This window comes from Bacillus rossius, chromosome 1 (assembly GCF_032445375.1).
Source record: "Bacillus rossius redtenbacheri isolate Brsri chromosome 1, Brsri_v3, whole genome shotgun sequence".
NCBI classification, from domain to species: domain Eukaryota; kingdom Metazoa; phylum Arthropoda; class Insecta; order Phasmatodea; family Bacillidae; genus Bacillus; species Bacillus rossius.
In genome coordinates, this window is record NC_086330.1 from 116478991 (window position 1) to 116493733 (window position 14743).

Here is a 14743-nt window from a genome sequence, read left to right on the forward strand (position 1 = left end):
TTTACTCATCTGTTTGGTATTCTGTATCATGCTTCACCGGCTGGCTTTACATTCATCAACATGTTTATTGTAGTCAAATTGTATAAATTTTTTAAATTAATTTTTTTTAGTATTATTCAATTACAATATTTATTTAATGCTGATCACTCCAAGAGGTAAATACAGGAAGTTCTAGCTAACATTTATTCACCTTCTTACTGCTTTGCTTGCTTTAATTTTTACTTTCTATTTTCTAGATATTTATAACTTATAGCAACATTTTCTTGGGAACAGGGGCTGTTTTGCATTACACTTAAATGTACTTCTATTTAATTAATTGGGTTTGTGACAAAATTCCATGTGAACAATTTGCTAAACTCCAACTGCATGAAGTTATATTGTGTTTTCAGGCCAGGGGCTTGGAGGTTGGTAAATTCTTCGACACTCATAATGCATGCCATTCTGAATCTCAGGTAAGCTTTTGCCTGGATGTAAATACTTAATATTTAGGGATATGCGAATAGTGGATTGTGGTGGTCGAATATTACCAAATTGAATAGTAACATTTTTGAATTGAATGTGAATAGTTTCAAAGTCGAATGTATGTCATATTTTGCTTTGTTGTATTACCATACAGAGAACAACAGAATAAACAACATTCACACATAGTTTTGGGTAGAAAAGCTAAATTATTGTGTACAGCAACATTTGCTGTTCTTTAAACTTAATTTGAAAGAAATTAGACATCACAGTGTCCAAATGTTTTCTTAAATGTGTTTCAAGAAATTCTTCAATATTAATTGTTCTATAATAATTAACTAAACAAATTGACAAAGTTTAAAAATAATGGCAGACCATTTTTCTCAGTTATACATCACTGCAAACTCAATACGTAGTTACAAAATTGGTTGGTTATATTTCAAGTGAATTGTGAATTGAAATAAATGAAAATAAAATAGTAAATTTGGATATAATATTTAATTGTAAATCATGTTCAAAAATGTAAAGTATAATTTTAAAATAGGTTACCTGTTGTAGTTTTCAGAACATAGTGGAACATTTAACTAACATTCTGTTTTCTTGTTGCTGGTAATAGTAGGGGAGCCCAAGCTGGGATTTCGGGATTTACTAAAGCGCTGCAGATTAATATACAGGGGGATACCTTGTACCCGGTTAAGTACCTCCACCAAACAGGAGGCCCATATATAAGGCCGCCCGTGAAGGATACAGGATCAGATTAGTAAAAAAAAAATTGACCATCAGAAATTCTCGAGCGCGTCAGATTAAGGTAGGGTGAGTTAATTACATCCTAAAAAGTGTATATTCCACTAATCTGACAATTTGAGAGTGACGTAAAGAAAGGGGAGGGCAGCAAAGTTGTAAAAAAAAAACGTCATCTAGACATTCTCGAGCGTAGCTAAATTTTTTTTTATTTTGAAGGAAATAATTCAAGAATAATGAAAAATATATAATCTGACGATTTCCGCAAGCCGAAATAACAAAAATTCGTCGATAAAGTTAAATGCGTGCAGCTGCGTGATGCCTACATTTCCTTCTCCGCGTTTCTATTCCTCTCTCACTCTTTCTCTATCTATTACTCTCTCACTCCGTCCCCACTCTGGTTTCTGCTGCCATGACGCCATCACAGCTGATCATAAAGACTCGTTCGTGGCATACTGTTTACAACGTGTTTCCAACGTTTTGGCTTTTTTTGCTATTTTAATATTATTAATGTGAATAAAAGTTTATAAATATTTAATATGAGTGATATTAATTTAAAATGTGTATTTTGTGGTGAAAGTACCTTACAAAAAACAATTAAATTTACAGTAGAAACATTAAAAAAATGTGTAAATATTTTGGAATATCGTCGGAGCAAGCCGGTTATCCGAAAGTCTCGAGGAACATATGATAACCTCGAATTGTCAATGGAATCATCATTAAATGATTTATATCACGCACAGTGCTATAAATTATTTACTGCAATTAAAATACCGCGAGACTTTCAGTATTTACAAGATCAAAGTGTAGTGGAACATGACAATGCACCGGAAGTTTCGGGAAATAGCTCCGAAACACATGCTCCTGTTTCTGGAGAGTGTTTTGAAGCACATGGTACTGTTGATTCTTTGTCTACTGAGGTTGCTGGTACATCGACAGATGAGTAAGTGCTAATATGACTTCATTTATTAAATATTTATAATACTGAAATTGAGAGACATCTGATAATTTTTAGAATTTTCTTAACAAAAAAATTTTAGTAAGATAATTTTATTTAAAAACTTCATTTTTAGAAGCTCTGAAAAATTATAAATGAGATTTTTATAAATAATTTTCTATGTCTAGTTTATTTTTAAAGAAAAATCAAACAATTGTCAAGAGTCTGTTAACTTCAGTCTCATAAGTGTTTGTAGAAAACTTTTTTCATTGAAAAAAATTATTTAGTTAAACTTTTATAATCTATAATATAACGGCTTTATCGATCAACTTCAAAAACTAATCCGCCTTTGAGCTTGAAAAACCACGTCGATCGCCACCAAGCTGGTCAAAATCGGTTGATTCGTTTGAGAGATATCGTGAACGAAAGAAACCCGAAAAAGTGTTTTTTGGGGATTACTCCGAAATTTTTGGTTCGATCAATTAAAACTAGAAAATTACTTATGAGAATGATAAAACTGCGTCGAATGCCGCCAACCGCGTGAAAATTGCTTGATCCATTCAAAAGTTATTGCGGTTTGTAAATTCCAAAAATAGTGTTCTATGAAACTTCTGGGAGAGCTCAAATGCATAGAAATATTATTTCTTTGAACTCAGCGAGCTCAAAATATCACATAAATTATATTTTGAGCTCAAAAATGTCATAAGTACAATTTTAAGCGCCCAGGAATGGAATTAGCGGGAAGTTGCAGGGATGGCCTTTAGGGTGAACCGTTTTTCTAATTGTTTTTTGTCAGATCAGGCGAATCCCTCTAGATAATCGTCAGATTATGAGACAGTACGTTTAGAACATAAAGATGAACCATATATATCTTAATCTGACGCGCTTGAGTATTTCAAAATGGCGAATTTTTTTTGCACATTATGAAAATGGCCGCGAGTTTGCGTTCCATCGAAATCGTCAGATTAGTGAATGAGAGCTTTTTTTTTGGTGCACTTAACACTCCCTTAGAAAATCTGACGCGCTCGATTAAATGTTTTTTTTTTTTTTCATTTTCAACCCTTACATACAACCACCCGCATCATGCAAATGATCAGATTAACATACGTACATTATTAAAAATACGTAGGGCATTGATGCTATCAATATCTGACGCGCTCGAGGATGTCCATGCAACAGTTTTTTTTTACATATTTAAAATTCTATAGCCGCTTCCCCCACCGATGAAAAGGTATATATCATATAACATTTTTTTCTTATCATCTAAGCTTTACAACCCAATAGGTCTCTACGACGCTCGAGTAAATCCCCATTTAGCATCGTGGGCTCCCCTTCTATAAAGAAGTAAAATATTCCTCTATTGTTTTGAGATTTATTTGTTTTGTCACATTTGAAACTCTTGCAACTTGACTCTCCACCACTTTGCCCGGTATCCATTAATGACAATGAACTTTGACAGATTTTGTTTTTAAAAATATATAAATCCGTTTTTATGTTTTTAAAGAATACAACAGAGGTTAGGCGTACTGAGCACCCAAGGACAATGGCTGACTACATTAATAGAAAGATTATGTCCGAATCTGTGTACCGTGGTGGGTTTTCATAGATATTTATTCCATAATCAACAAAACTACTAAAAAAGCTATGGTTCAGTTAATAACATTTTGTACTTGGTAGTAAACCATGTACAAATTTTCATCATAAAGAGGACATGAAAGCGTGAAGATCTTATTGTTTGGATACTGAACAGTTTATACTCATTAAAATTTTTGAATATTTATTTGAACATTTTACAAATAGTAGCAAATGTTCATAAAAAATACGGTAGGTTTTGGTATTCCTGCTAATGTTGTTTCAATTAGGGATGACGTTGTGTTATTTTACTGCCGTCAAGCTATCTTGGCTTGTTGCTTTAATTGAGATGGTTAATTTTAATTTCTCAGGATATAAATGGTACGTGTTAATATGAATATATTGATATATCAGAAATGACAACATAAAATTTGGTGAAACATGAATCATGTTGAACCACTAGAAACTAAACAAATATTCTTGAAAATATTCGCGAAAAAGGGTTTTGATATTCAATCTTCAAATCGAGCAGTATATCAATTGGTATTCGCAACTATTCACGTTAACAAATATTTGCATTAACTTTCAGATCTTGTATTCAAAATAACCGCTGCTGAAGCTTTGTTGTGTTGAACCTACCTTAATTCTTGGTTGTTATCAAAAGTCAGTGTGTTTGTGATGTTTAGGAAAGAGTCATCTAATTGCATCCCGTGTATTGCCTAGTCATTGTCGATTATTTGGTTTCACTCACTTAATATGCTGTGTTACTGATACAAACTGCTTCAAGCATGGACATTTTAACTTGGTATTGCTTGAGATTTTAATAACCAAATTTGACTCAGAGCGCAGAAGTTGTTAATAAAAGTACTTGAAATTTATAACTATTGATAAATTTGTTGAACTTCTTATGTCATATTAAGAGTAGAAAAAAATTATATTTTAAAAAAATAAGCCCAGTTAATTTACACTTAAAAAATTTTAATAAGTGAAAATCTAATGAATAAAATGTATATTTTTTATCCATTGTAATGATTTATGTTCATATTCCAAATTAACTACTTAACTATTCATGATGCCAACTTCAAAAATTATTTTTTTTAACTATGTAAATTTTTTTTTGCTCAAACTTTATAAAACCAAAGCATAAAAGTAATTAATGTTTGTCAAAATTCAGTAACCAAAATAATTCCAAAAAAAATTAAAATGAAATGCAACGTGTCCTAAGGATATAAATAGCTGTAGTATATATAATGACAAGGCAGTACATTACCATTGTTGATTAGTGAATTGTATGGATATCATTAAAGGCTTTGGAATGAGGTCTTGTCAGGGTAAAATAGGACATATAGTAATCATATGACATGGCCTGAACTATCTGATATATTACTAAAACATTAATATGTAAACATTTAAGGTTCTATTATTGTGACATTTAATAGTATCAAGAGTTTACTTACCAAATTATTTCCCAAATTATTATAGCGAGGCTCTCTCTGTGTATTCATTTTAATACCTTACAGTCATGCTAACTTATTTCTCAACTTACTATACACTATGTGCTTGAATGGAAGGCAGTCTTAACTAGTGCATGCTTTACTATTTAATTTTGTGGGAATGTAAATGGGTGTCTACTACTAATGGAGGTTGGTTAGTATTGATGAGTGTGGCGGTGCTTGTTGGACTGGGCCGATGCGTTCCCGCAGCAGGCCCACCTGCACGCCAGCACGTTGCGGCTGGCGGTGGAGGCCTACAAGAGGCAGCTGGGCGCGACGCCCGAGGAGCGGCCAGGCGGCTCCCAGGAGTGCCCGGAGGCCCAGCAGGAGCTGCAAGTGACACGTGGCATCTGCGGCCGCATCACGGGCGAGCTGCGCCACATCGCTGACCTGCTGGAGGAGGAGCCCACCGTCCGGATGGCAAACGTCACTTGTCAGGCGAGTTCCCTCCGTCAGTCTAAAGCATAGGCGGAAGGATGATGGTTGATAACTAATAAAAAAAAATAGGTACAAGAGAATACATTTGTAAAATAAATGGATGAGTCATACATTCAAACGTGTGGCATATTTGTTAATTCAGTGGAAATGTGTATACTTTACAGTCAAGCTAAAACAGGAAAGTTAGTCTCACATTTTTAACTTTATTCTTGAGGTTTTAAAGATTTTCAGATGTTTTAATCCGTAACATCATTGTGTGGTCAGTGTCAAATGAAACAGTAGCAATCATATAATATTCTAGCAACAAACCTAGTTTGTTACAGATTATGTACATTTATTGGCTTTAAGAAGTAATGTATGTTTCTGTCTGTTTTCCTCGGCAGATGACGGAACTGTTGCGGGAGCAGACTCGGCTGTACGAGCAGTTGACATTGTGCGGCAGCGGTACAAGCTCGGTGCTGCCTCCGGATGTAGTGTCCCTCCATACCTCACTTGCGCCTCAAGCAGATGTTTCGCGGTCAGACCGCTGCTGCTGTAGCAAACAGATTATAAGCGTGGTTAGAGAAGAACATGGCCGCTTGGAACAGCTCATAAAAAAGAACACAGACGAGTTGGCGGAGATCCGGCATTTACTCTGTGAACTTCTGTCCAAGAACAGTCATTTTTAGCTGCAGAACAGTGAAACATTTCAGTGAGCTATTTTGTGCTAACTGTTAAGAGATCTTAGAAACTTTTGTGATACCAAAAATTATTTCCTTTCAGGGTTATATGTTGAGGTGTTGTTAATCATCTAAACAGTCGTCTTGAAATAATTTGAGCGTGTGGTAAATATTATACTTTGAACAAACTGTAAACTCAGACGATGTAAGAGTGCCATAAGGTGGGATGAAGCATGAGAGTGCTCTCAAATTCAGCAGGAATAGAGACGAGTTAGTCATTTCCTGTATTAAGATAACTATTATGTTGTTAGTACTGTTTACAGTAAGTGTCCAATGTGAGAGCTTTTTATTAAAATGTGTACTAAGGAACGGAACAAATTTTCTCACAAAAAATTTTATGTTAGCTTGTTTCTCTGTTTCTTCACTGTATATATTCTGACTTATGCCACTTAATTTTTGCTTAGTTCAGAGTAGGTTAAAAATTAACACAATTATCAATTATCTCATTCAATGATTTTAGCATGGCACTTAATATATTTTATTGTTTTGTTTTATTGTTTTGTCTACATTTAGATTTTGTGTGTTGGTTTGTGCTTATTTCTTAAAAAATTAATTTTAGGGAAATGAATCAAAAATTTGTAATTTACATAGCACCATATAAGTTTAAAAAAAAGTTCCTTTAAGAAACACCATGTGCCTTTATGTAGAATTGTTATGTATACTTTTTTTTTCTAAAAGGTATTTATGTATTGTTAATTGTTCAGTGTGTGGAATGGAATATATAGTATTTCCAGAAATGTCATCCAGCCTTTTACATGAAATCGCAACTTGTTTTACAGTGTACTTATTGTTTTCTAATTGTCACCGACTATTAGGCTGTGCCATCCGTGACTTATACATGGGAGAACCCTGATTATCTGTTTAAAAAAAAAACCTAAAGTAATGATGATGAGAGAGCCGGTATCTCTGTATGCTGTATGGTATGTTCCAAGTGTCGAAAAATATTCTGCAGTTGTTACATTAATCTGTTTAACATGGGGTGTTGACGGCCGTACAGTTGCCTTGCTGGCTTCACGCCAGAGAAAAACCAGATTCATTCTTTGAAGTTTTAAAGTCGAGGCTTTCACATGTACCAGTGTGTGGGAAGCATGGCAGACATTGCAGATATCAGGTGGGATTGCCAAGGACTCGTGTTTTTGCCATTTCTGCATTGTGTTTCTATGTTAGAAATTTGTTTTGGTTTTGTTTTTTTCTAGAGACATTTCACTCAGGTACAGTGACAAATTTTACAAATGTTGCCCTCCAAGCAATGTATATGTACTAATTGTAGGTAATTGGGTTCGTGAAAGTGGCACACTATCCAATTTTGTGCTTTTCAAAAGTGTAGTTGAGAATAAGGAAATTTGAATGCTAGTGTTAAAATAATATAAGCTGCATGCATTTTTAGGCATCCATTAAAAATTTAGTTTTTTGATTTTAATCATGTACTTTTAATTGCTTGATTTTCATAGTATTTTTATTTTTGTGGTTTTGATTTTTCACTCTCAGGAAATGTTGAGGGATTAATGCCAGGGGGCTGACACTAGACTATCTCTTTTATTTGAATTTGGTCCCTGTGCTGTTACCAACCTCGAAATAAAGCACCAACCAGTATGATTTGAACGTATGCTTTGTATTCAAGCAATAATAATTTTTTTCGATGACCTAAAAATTGTTATTTTGTTGAATGTTTATAAAGCTATTTAATTTTAGTGTTTCAAAATTGTCACCTTTATTGTGTACTTATATAAAACTATTCAAAAGGGTGGTGACACTTGATTTTGTTTTTTGGCAGATGTTTAAAGTCTCACATGCTTGTGTATATTTCAGATTTTTTGTTAGATATCTTGAAAATTTTAATTGAATTTGTTTCGAAAATGGGACATTAAAAATGTTGGGCGAGTTACAAACAAAAGCCTCCCCAAAACAAAAGACTGTTGAGAAAAAACTAGCTTATGTAGTAAAAAAATCAACAAATATGTTGCCCTGCTTGGCCGTAAAAATAATTTTTTTAACATGTAGATAGATAATGTATTTTTACAAAAGGAAGACATTAAACATTGAACATGAAAATATTAGTTATGGTATTTAGTATGCAGGATATGTTAAAAATGTTCCTTTTCTTACATATTATTTGATGGGTTTTTGTTTCCCATCTTTATTGACAGGTTGGTATGTATATGGAGACTACGACCCACCTACCACCCCCAAAAGAGACAATGCAATAAGGAATGTCTCTATTTCTATTTACTTACTCTGTGGTTAAAGCTGTTGTTGATTGGCCTAGGATTAAATATTTGAGCATTTAAATTCCTGTATGTTTTCAAACAAATACTAAAATTATTATATTGTAGCTTATTAGAAAAACATACCCTTATTAACAAAATTTTTTGCTGCTAAGCATGATACTAGAATTTTAATTACATAAGCAAAAAAATGTTTACGGCTTACATTAAAGTAAACAGAAAAAAAATTATTTTTATAGAAAAAAACATAAAATTGTGGTGAAGCTGTAGTTACAACCAAGTTAGTTAGTAAACAAGTATGTTTAAGGTATTAAATACCATTTTTTTTTTTTTTTCACTAACATTAAATAATTTGTAAATCCACTGCTAACTAATGAATATTTTGTTGGTTCTTTTTTTTCTGTTGAGATATGATATTTTTAGTTTTTCAGATATGAATTGCATTTAATTCTATTTACACTTGTAGGTAAATTCTCAGCTGTTTGGATTACGTCTTTACTTATATAGTCTACATAATTTTTATCTGTTGGAAAGACTTCTGACCCTTGCAGTATTAAAATCAATTTAAGTACACTTTCAAAAGGAAAAGCATAGTTATTATAAAGATGCTGTTGACAGAACATGTATCATTTCAAACTTTTGTTTCTATGAATAAGACAATAAGTAAACGTACTTAATCGTATCCATATGTGCATTCCTGAAATTAAATCTTTTTATAGAGACTGTGGATTGGGCTTGGGTAGGGGAAGGAGTTGGTGAAGCCTTTTTAGTGAATAATTTATTTGGAACAAGCTTATCATTTAATTACATATTTATCTTACTCCTCACCATAAAACTTTTAAATACAAATAAACACCATAATATCCATGAAAAAACAGAAAATAAAACATTCCAGAGATAAGTCATACCAAACAAGTATTAAAAAAAACTATCAAAGGTATAATTCCAAACAAAAACTTTGCTACTAGTTGTTCTTTAATGTACAATTAGCTTGGACACAAAAAAAAAGATAAATTTTTAATTTGTTATTGTTATTTATATGTGAAGAGAATGTATTTGGAAAGAAGAAACAGTAGAAAGGTATTGAGACTAAAAATGCCATGTTTTGACTGGGAATTTTTGGTAACTTGATTAAAAATATTTTCAATTTATATTTCGTTAAGTTCACTCTTTTTGTGAATAAATATTTGTTACCTGAGAAAAGAAGTATGTACAATAACACAGGCCAACAGAGATATGGTGCCGGGGTATTTGGAGCTGATTTAATATGAATTTGGTACCCTGAATTAAAATATGGCATTAGTTTTTGTTTAGGAGATCAAATTTCTAAGATACTATGTTTTAGTGAAATGTACGTTTTACGTTATTTTAGGTTAAATTCATGAATCAAATCTAAAAATTTAAACATGAAATTATTATTATATATACAAAGATAGTACCAAGTCATCAATGGAATCAAGTAGTCACTCAACACTTCGGAAGCTTCTTTTTCGTGATCTTTCTTGATAGCAGTCCATAATATTAATATCAATGAAATCTTTCATCTTGCTCCTCACTGCTGTCTCCTAAATTTTCAGGAAAACAGTCCAGGTGGCTGTACAAATATTGCACCTAAATACTCTTGTTGCACCCAAGGGATTTGAACTTTTTAAGCATATTGTTTACCATTTCAACATGGTTTTCTGCTTTTCGTTGGCCCATGGAATTTACGAAAACTTGAACCTTAATGAATTTTATTATTTCTGGGCCGTTAAATATTCCTACTTTAATTTTTTACTTACTCAAGTGAGGCATTTTTCCCCTATAAATACAAAGCATGATCCGTCCTTATCAAGAGCCTTTACAAACTGCTTCATAAGGCCCATCTTGATATGTAGTTCAACTAAAGGTTTGTTAATAACTTTTTTTTTATAACGACCGTGTCTTCTCTCTTACGTCACTCTTGTCTAACCCAGTGGTGTGTTTTGTCTCTGCTATCCCAGAGGCACAAGAAACGAGGATATTTGATGTGGTTACTTTGCTGTCCGAGGAGAAAGTTTACCATTTTTAAGTCTGCACAAATCACCATTTTATGTTCACGATACCTTATCTCTCCAAGACCAAAGCTATGGTTCTATGTGTTTTTTTCATTGTCGTTGAGTGAGCAATTGGTATTGAACCATATTTGTTCCCATTGTGTAGAAGAACACATTTTAAGCTTCGCTTTGAGCTATCATTAAATAGGTGCCAAACTGGAAAATATTTAGAAGACTCATTCTTCCCAGGAGTCCTCTAATATTGTTACAAAATACAAGATTTTCTTCTCGAGAAAAATGGTAGCAGACCCTTTTTTCTTGTACAGTAAAAAAGTAATTTTTTTCCTTCAACCTGGAAGCCAGTAATTCAGAAGATTATTTTGGCAGGTTTAAGATATCTGACAAGATCATTAACTCAACCTTGTTGAAACATTGAGGAATTGTTGACATTCTGTCATAATCACTGTCACCTTCATTAGTATCAGAAGGGTGGTTATAGGGACAACACTCATCCTCAGATTCTGGGAGCTGGTGAAATGCTAGGATCAGTACTTCCTCCGAGTGAGGGACCGGGCGTCTTGCAGAGAATAAATCAGGATAAGTCCACTTGCTACAGTTGTTTTCAGTAATATTTACTAGACAGAAATAACAGTCATTGATGTGGTTTTTGGGTGCTCTTCAGACTATCAGTACACTGAATTTCAAACTTTTTCTTTTCCCGCTATTCCACTGGTGTAAATGTTTTGTAGAAGTTTTACAAACCTGATGTGGTACCCACGATTTATCCTTATCACAGAGTTTAACACCAAAGTATCCATGAGAAGCTCTCTTTACAAGGTCACAAACAGTCTTTCCGTTATCTTTTCATGTGTATTCTCCGCATACATAGCAAAACACATCAGGAAGTTTTACAGAATTTATTTTACTGGAACTCAGTTTTTTTATCAATTTTGATCTATCCTGCATGGCTAAAACTCACAAACTGACCTTTAATTTAGTTGAAGCTTTGAAGTGAAGGATGGGATTCCCAACTTGGGGTATCCCAGTGATGAAGTGGTGTGAGTCAAGCAGGCAGTTTTACTTCTTTTTTCACACTTGTGCCGGCAGCAAGAAGACTTTATGAGTGTGACGTCATCACCAAACAAGAATCGTCCCTCCTTCCTCTCCTTCTGATAGAAAAAAAAAACTAATTTCATATTTAGATTCAGCACCTCAAATATAGCTAAAATCCGTTCCAAAATCCTAGGCATCAAAAAAAAAAAAATTCTTGTTGGCTTGTTTAATTAATCATTTTGTATTGTGCACTAATGGATTATTGAAGTTCCTCCATAAGAATGTAAATTGTTGTGGCTGTGTGTAGAAAAAAGTATAAAACCTGGAGATATAGTATGTGTAATAATCAAACTGTTCCATAGATTTAGATCTGAACTTGTGTTCATGAAGACAGTGTGTTAGTCATTTGAAAGATGGACAAGGTCGATAGAAGTGTTATTTATTGGAATGTTAGAGTAGGCTTATCTGTAAATTATTTGGTTGTCTGCCTTAAAATGTACTTTAACCAGAAGTGTATCATACTGAAAGAGATTTTTATGTACAACTGAATTTGAATACCACCTCTATTGCTTAACACACCACTTAAATATTTTACTATTGCTAATTTGAGCATTCCACATGTTCAACTTTTCCAAGCCAATTTTAGTATTACTATCGTTTTACTTAGATTTCAGGTACAAGAGCTCTAGATCTCTGCGTGTTTCAATTACGCATGTGTCACTGCATATGCTAAAACTTGTATGTAAATTTTGGTAGGTTTTCAGGAATTTGGAAACCCCCAATTTTAAACCAACTCTTACTTAGGAAACAATAATAAATTGCTTTATTTTTCAATATCTTACAATGCACAGTAAGTTATTGACACATGTTTACGAATTGTAGTGCAGGAAATGCTAGCAGGCTTTTTGTATAATTACCAAACATTGTTACACTAGGTTTTTTGTCTGCAGTGGCACATAGAAGTTTGTGTGCAAGTGAGGACTCAGAGACTTTTCTGCAGGTGATTTATTTGAGAAATTATAACTTATAAGACATGCAAAGTGATTTATGATTGTTAAGCTGTGATGTGAATAAAAGTTTTATATTTTAGATGATTCTATGTCTGTTACTGTGTGTGTAGCAATTATTCCCAATGGAAATGAGCAATAAAAAGAATTTACAACATTAATTCATGTGTTTCATTCCAACCACTGTCCATTCAGAGAAAATTAATTTTTCTGTTAAGCTGCTGCATCCACTCTGATGCCAGCACACTTTGGCTGGTGGTCCGGAAGCTCAGGTGGGCAGCGATGAGGGAAGGCCAGGCTTTGCAGTACTTCCCTTGGCTCAAGCCCTTTGCCATAACCATGGCATTTGACAAATAACAATGGCAAATGTACATCATTCTAAATAATGCAGCAAACCATACAACAGTTACATATGTAGCTAACTGGCATCTGGATTCATTTTGAAGAGGCACAAAATCATGTTTAAAATTTGTTATGAATATAGAATAATTTAATTTACAGAGAGATCATTGGGGGGGGGGGGGGGGGGGGGGGGGCACTAAACTGGCAGAGTAATTTTTACTATGGATAATTGCTTGAATATTGTTGTGGTAGAACACAAAAAAAAATAGTCATGGGGACTCAACAAAAGTGAAAACTTAAAACTTTGTTTTAAAATGTGTAATATAACATCATTTATACGTCAAATGTACGTAAGAAAATGATTTTGGTATTATATCAGTACGATGTCAGCATGATATCATTTATCCTTACATCATTTTTTAGTCTCAACAGATGTTAATGGTATGTCAAAATTACGTAAAAATTCATTACCTAGCTATGACTTGCCAGTGATGTCAGACCTAGGTCATGTATTCACGTGGTCAAATTAACTTCACTTACTGCTATTACAGCATGTCGGTGATGCGAACTCTCAAGATTTTACCCATCCAAAAAAGAGTCCAACACGCACATGATACAGTCGAGTACATACAATGTATTAGTGTATATATATCCGTATACATGTACACAGGCCGGTGCGTGTCGCCAGTCTGGCGCAACACGTCACTAGCATGTCGGTGACGCGAACCCAGAAGTTTTGCCCCTACCAAAAATTGCCAACGCGGCTAAAGAAGTTTTCACTTCAAAAATATTTTGGAGGGCAGATGAACTCTGAAATAATTTGTATTGAGTGATACATACATTTATATAAAATATTTAAAAACTTGTATTTTTCATGTATGTACTATAACGTCTATAACTTGCGATTTATTAACAATGAAATGACTGCAAATTAATCTATTTACCAATTTAATTTGAATAAAGACTATTTGGTTGCAATATGAAGTGTCGAGAAAGGTTTTGTTTTATTGTTTTAAAAAAAGGGGGGGGGGGAGGTGGAGCCAAGATGAGTTCTTGCCTTGGGTGGAAAGTAGTCAAGTCCCTGTTCATTTACGATGTAGTTTGTGAGAATTATTTGTAGTACGTTTCCACAGTCACAACCTTATTTGCACATGCGCACGTGCATGCACACACATTGTACCCCAGACCACCTTTCACTATCAGTAAATTAGGATGAGAAAATTTAACATTTGAAAAGTTTTTGTGGCTGTGTGCCTAATTGTATGTTTAATGAATTGTAATGTGGTATAACTTGCATTATTAAGTCTCCTATCCTCCTGTCTCTGTGGCAGCTGTGAGATTCAGTGAATCTCGATCATTCAAGTAAAGCACAGCCCTCGATACTGCAGACAGCTCCCTGTGCACTACCTTGGTGACAGCTTGAGTAGTTCCTGTGGTGATGGTGAGATGCGTCAGGAAGTAGGTGTAGCTAATAAACATTGTTGGTGTATCCCAGACATGGAAACATAGTTTTGATAGTGTTCACTGTCACAAGTATATATTGGCAAACTACAATGTATATAGGTACTTTAAAGATTAGAATATGTACTGCACTTTTGAAATTTTTGTGTTTGTGATTTAGTGATAGTTTGTAGATAAAAAAGGATTCAATGTGTGGAACATGGCGGTATTACATTTCAGTTATGAATGCTGTCTCTTTGAAATAGTGAACACACAAAAATCTTGTACACCAAAGTTTTTAT

General features: G+C 33.7%; 1 protein-coding gene across 3 annotated transcripts in view; it reads left to right on the forward strand.

The window, feature by feature from the left end:
• The window catches only part of LOC134542857 (uncharacterized), a 116435-nt gene extending 103615 nt beyond the window's left edge, over positions 1 to 12820 (forward strand). For 2 of the 3 annotated variants that reach the window (XM_063387430.1, XM_063387438.1), the window contains exons 9-11: positions 390 to 452; positions 5413 to 5640; positions 6024 to 12820. In XM_063387430.1, the coding sequence (XP_063243500.1) occupies positions 390 to 452; positions 5413 to 5640; positions 6024 to 6308 (576 nt within the window). In that variant the 3' untranslated portion in view covers positions 6309 to 12820. The remainder of the gene's footprint in view (positions 1 to 389; positions 453 to 5412; positions 5641 to 6023) is intronic. The other variant, XM_063387446.1, reaches the window with a different exon arrangement.
• Positions 12821 to 14743: the final 1923 nt, after the last annotated feature.